We start from the raw sequence: 5,390 nt of genomic DNA on the forward strand, positions 1-5,390 counted from the left end.
CATTCTGGGCTACTTTAGCAATAATTAGCATATGTGCGGTGTGATCAGACACGAGAATGCCAGCTAAATATCAGCATTCCAAAAAAGGAAGTTGTTGATGTTTGTCACCATGGAGCTGCTGTCACAGAGGTTTCAGAAATGTTCTAGAGCTTGGATGGCAATAGCTACTAGAGGAGGTTATTGAGGCGAGCCTTCTAGGTCATACTTTTCTTCACATGGTGAAGAAATGCAATGGAGGCTTTAGAGGAGGTGCTTTCATGCCCAGTGTGCTTGGAGCTGTTCACCCCACCAGTACTGGTCCTGGTCTGTGCTCACAATTTCTGCAAGCAATGCCTGGAAAAGATACTCACTATCCAGAACTGTACTCATGTCAATGGACACTTCTGCTGTCCTATATGCAGGAAAGTAAGTAGGGACATTCATTTTGTCATCTTTGTAGTCAAAGGGTCTCTCTCATTTGAAATGTCAGGTATAGACAGACATTTCCTAACTTTGAAGGACTACAGTGTCAAGTTACAAGGGGTAGGCAGCCTCAGCCAGGTTGGTGACTCTTCAGCAAAATGCCACTATCTCACTAGCAGCTCTGAGAGGGCTAACATTGGACTCTGCCAAGCTCTTTACAGCCCCAGGGGGAAGTGGCAGCCATCTTGTCACAATGTCTGCTTACTTTAGTTGAGTGGTTTTCAACCTGTGGTCCACAGACCCCTGGGGGTCTGCAGACTATGTCTAAGAGGTCTGTGAAAGATAATTATGATCAATGACAAGTATGGGAATACCCACACTTACAATTCAAAGGGGTCCAACACTTCCATTCAATATATCCAAGGGGGTCTGCAAAAGAAAAAAGTTGAAAACCACTGCTTTAGTCCATCCAGCTTCTATTCCAGCAAACGATAAAATTCAACTTCCTTGCAGAAATACATGCTGCATTTCTGGAGGGCCTGTTTTGGGGGGAAAAGGTGTATGGGGTATGATATTAGGAGCTAAATTCTGTACTTGAAAGAACAAATGCAGTTCTTTCCAGTTCACAGTGCGCTCTGCACACTCTCACACAAAGGTGGGATTTGGAAAATGGGCCTGGTGTTACATAATTGAAGGAAACTGCAGTCTGGATTACAAAGATGTGGTATTTCACTTCAGTTCAAGATTATAATAATATAAATCCTAATTAAAGAATGCTGATGTATTGTTTACAGTACCTACAAATGAGATCAGTAGAAAAGTATCTTCATCTTTTAAACCTGTGTAACCTTTTTACTTTTAGGTCATATATTTAAGGGGTAGAGGAATACCGGGATTACAAAGAAACATTCTGGTTGAAGGCATACTTGAAAAATTTAAGGATGTACTTGAAAACATTCGTGCCCAGGAGCAAAAACAGCTGTCCCAAGTATGTGAAAAACATGAGGAATATATGAATGTGGTATGACTTTACATTTTCCCTTTAGCTGTTTACTAAGTAAATTTGTTTCAGGTGTTTAGCATAAACTGGAAAAAAGATGTACTTAGTTTAGTGGAGTACTGTAGTCTAATCAAGCTATTATCTTTATAAAAGTTTAGTGACAACCAATCAGATCATTTGATTTTTGTAGATTACAAAAAGAGATAATGGAGCCAAGCCTGCTATCTGAATAATCTTATCCAAAACAATTACTTTGATCTAGATGAACGGTCTAATCAGTACAGAGCTTTTCACAATGAGTAGAACTATCTGCCCCTTAAAAATCAGCCTCAGCCTCTGCACCACAAATCATCATAATCATTTATTATTTATTGTCATCACAACTTATTTAGGGCTTTACATTTTCTAAGCACCTCAAGAAATTATTCAATTAGGGCCAGAATATACCACCATTAGTCACACCAAGTTATACTTTGTTCCATGGAGCTATTCAAAGATCACAATTTAGCAAGTTAAACAAACATATGCTCAGCTGTAACCATGAGAGAAGTTTCAGTGAAGCAAATCTCAGCAAGTGCTTGTTCCTGCAGTTGGACTGCTGAAGTAGCCTTCTCACGCCCTCTCACGGACACAGCAAGCAGCCATTTATTAGAAGAATGAAATAAAAATGCAATCATTAAATTATTTAGCTCAAGACAACAGTCTCACTCCAATAGTTTGGACATCCATCAAGAGCCACTATAGTTTCTGTACTAGTGGTTGAGAAAACATTAAACAAAACCACACACACACACACACACACACACACACACACACACACACACACACACACACACACACACACACACACACACACACACACGCGCGCATGCATGCACTTTCATGAGATACACACTGTCCAATTTTTGTTAAAGAATTACACCTGCACTTTGAATCCTTCCACTTACTTCCCATTTCACTGCCACTTATTCTCATACTCTGAATCCTTCACACATCTCTGCTTTTCTTTCTTACCGTGTCACCTCAACCATTCCAAAAAAGGCAGCTTCAAGAACCAGGTAATTAAACTTCTTACTAACACAATTCTGGGACTTCCTTCATGTGTGAAACCCCTTCCCTGAACTAAGTCACTATTTTCTTTCAAACATCTCCTTGAGTCCTATTTCTGCCATAATGTAAGACAAACTAATACAGGCTTGATGGGCATATAAATATTAAAACAGTTATATACACACAATATATATAGCCTCCCTCCAACATGTGCTATTTAAATGCTTTTGAGATATAGGGAATATTGTTTTTGGGGGTGTACTATAATGTGGCTTAAGGAATAGTTAATGTACCATTGGATGATTTCAATGGAGCTGACTGTTGCTATAATACAAATTTGCTTCTTCAACTTCATTCTGAATATTTAATTTTGGTAATTGTACCAGTACTTACTTAGCAGACAGACCCATCCAACTGCTGGGCCAACAAATCTTGAATGACCAACAAATCTTGCAATAACACCAGATGTTGGTGTGTTCTTTTCTCAGACATGTGTGACTGATGATGAACCAATAGGTGCAATCTGCAAACTCTTTGGAACCCAGGAGCACCGCAGCGTTGCACAAGTGCTTCAGAAATCTGAAGACAGGCCACAAACTAGGAAGGTACAAGTGACTCATTTGCCTCATATACAATCCCTTGATGTCTGCTAGAAAGTCAGTCAGGTGCATGTAAATTTGGATACTAAGCAGTCAATTTGTAGATCTTCAGTAGAGGATTACATTATATGAGATACCGGGGTTCAGTGAAGTAAGCATTAAAGTACATTCTGGCTGTGTCTCATCAGTCCTTCTGTGAGCTTGGCCAAATAATTAAGACAAAGAGGTTAAAGAGTCCCTAAGTGTAAATTTACTACTTGCTCTGTGGTGATCTGCTTTTATACTAAAATATGAGATTCATGAAAAGAGTCTGGCCCAGAGGCTGCCTAGTTGGGCTTCCAATTTCTAAGTCTAGCTATTTCCAATACACTTAGAAACACTGGTTCTAGGATCCACCAGGCCTAGGATCGCTTACTAGCCAGGCAGTGGCATTAAGAGAACCACCCCCCCCACCACCCAGAACCCACACCAACATTCAGGCTCTCAATACCAGGAAACCTAAACAATTGCCCATCTTCCCTGCTCCTTCTCAGGGCTTCTCCCCATGCTCTCTGTCCCTCCTGGTCCTTTACTAAGCATAAATACCCAATGAATCATAGAAAAGTAGGGCTACAAGGGACCTTCAGAGGCCACCAAGTGCAAGTCCCCCGCCCCCTATCAGGGGCAGGATCATGCCTATGCAAACCATCCTATACACATCCATTGTCTAACCCGTTTGTAAGACTATACAGTCACCTTGGAAACAACCACAAGGCATAACACTCTAATGACAAAAGACCCCCTGATGTGTCACAATGGGAGGGGAAAAATATTCCTTCCTAGCCCCATGTGGCAACCAGTGAAGCCCAGAAGCATGGGAAATACCCATAGTAAAGCAAAGTAGAGCATAAACTGTAAGGTTTCACAGATTCTTATAGGAAAGAAAACTCCCAACTTTCCCAGGATAAGACACATTGGAAATCATTTTAAAGGACTGACTTTGAAAAGTGGCCTGCAGCTTATCTGTTTAGTAAGTCAGGCAGTGACTCAAAGTGTTCAAAAGTGTGGCCACAATTATTTACATCTGTAACTGGTTTTGAGCGTTGACAGCAGGCAGAATTGAAACAATTTTAGAATTTATAACTAGATTCCAAAGTATCCTTGAAAATGTTAAATCTTGTCATCTCAAACTATTTCAATACTACTTGTAGATGCTACTAAGAAAAATTTTCATTAACTCTTTTAAAACAGGAAGCAGAAAAGCTTATCAATGGACTCACATCCAGTACTATTGACATCCAGGTGATGATAGATACAGTTGGGACCAGTTTGCTGAATGGAATAAGCTGCAGAATTGCAGCATTAAAAGCAAAATTACAGGAAGACTACTATACAAAATTAGAGAAACTGCAACCAGCATCAAGTGAAACTGAACCCCCCATGCAGCTTTATCAACAAATGAAAGCTTTCCTGGAACAGCATTCAAATTCAGTACAATTTCTTCAGGAGGATAAAAAATTCAAGGAAAAAACAGAACAAATTATAGAAGGAAGCTCATTCTGTCAGGTTCCTACAAAGTATAAGATTTCCATGAAACAATACTTTGAAGAGTTAATCAGAGGAATCAATATCAAGGATTACCTCTCTCCTACAGCAAATAAAGCCTTTCCCAGTACCTCTGACCTACGCGAAGCATGCATGCCCCTAGGTCCTGCTTTTGACTTTTCAGGTGAAAGTCCAGATCAGACCTTCTGCAGAAGAGTACTGGGTGTATTTGAGAAAACAAATGATATGGAACAAGATTGTTCAGAAAAGCATCCTACCATGCCTGCAACAACACACCAAACAGTAACCAACCCTCTTGAAAGTTAGTCAAAATATAAAGACACTCCCATAGTTTGTTATAATTTACTATATTTGCTGCCTATATTTCCTACAAATAATAAAATTAAATATAGTTCTAAATGCCAACATGGCATCAAACATGGCACTTGATACATACTCAGGATCATCTATGTCACATTGTTTCATCATTCTTTCACCGGCTATCATAAGTGTTTGGAAAGTGAGCTAGGATAGCAATATATGGAACAGAGCAGAATCCCTTGTGAAGAGAACCAACCTAAAAAAATTCAACTAAAGAAACATCCTATACTGCAAATTTGGTTGCAAAGTATCTCTTACTATTCACCGGGTATGTCCAGACAGGCAATTAAGGAGGAACAATGAACTTGGGCACTTACTGCACTAGAATTTGTTTCTCCCAAGTGCACCGTTTGAACATGTGCCTGGGACCACAGCACATTGAGCTGGGTCCGAACAGCCCTGGCTGGCAGGAACTAGGCACTATGAAACTATGA

At 39.9% G+C, this 5,390-nt stretch overlaps 1 protein-coding gene across 1 annotated transcript; it reads left to right on the forward strand.

Annotated features, from left to right (window-relative positions):
• The first annotated feature begins 231 nt into the window (after positions 1-231).
• LOC112551795 (E3 ubiquitin-protein ligase TRIM63) lies at positions 232-4,902 on the forward strand. Its single transcript, XM_025214812.1, has 4 exons — positions 232-405; positions 1,265-1,423; positions 2,941-3,057; positions 4,282-4,902. The coding sequence occupies exons 1-4, from the start codon at positions 232-234 to the stop codon at positions 4,900-4,902; spliced, it is 1,071 nt and encodes a 356-aa protein (XP_025070597.1).
• The last annotated feature ends 488 nt before the right edge of the window (positions 4,903-5,390 follow it).

This window comes from Alligator sinensis, unplaced genomic scaffold (genome assembly GCF_000455745.1).
Source record: "Alligator sinensis unplaced genomic scaffold, ASM45574v1 scaffold81_1, whole genome shotgun sequence".
Lineage (NCBI taxonomy): Eukaryota > Metazoa > Chordata > Crocodylia > Alligatoridae > Alligator > Alligator sinensis.

What these genes read in the sequence shown, in the direction of transcription:
- LOC112551795 (XM_025214812.1), top strand. Translation starts at nt 232, where the DNA reads ATGGAGGCTTTAGAGGAGGTGCTTTCATGCCCAGTGTGCTTGGAGCTG. An exon ending in GCTGTCCTATATGCAGGAAA is followed by an intron (nt 406 to 1,264) that starts GTAAGTAGGGAC and finishes TTTTACTTTTAG; the next exon opens with GTCATATATTTAAGGGGTAG. An exon ending in ATGAGGAATATATGAATGTG is followed by an intron (nt 1,424 to 2,940) that starts GTATGACTTTAC and finishes TTCTTTTCTCAG; the next exon opens with ACATGTGTGACTGATGATGA.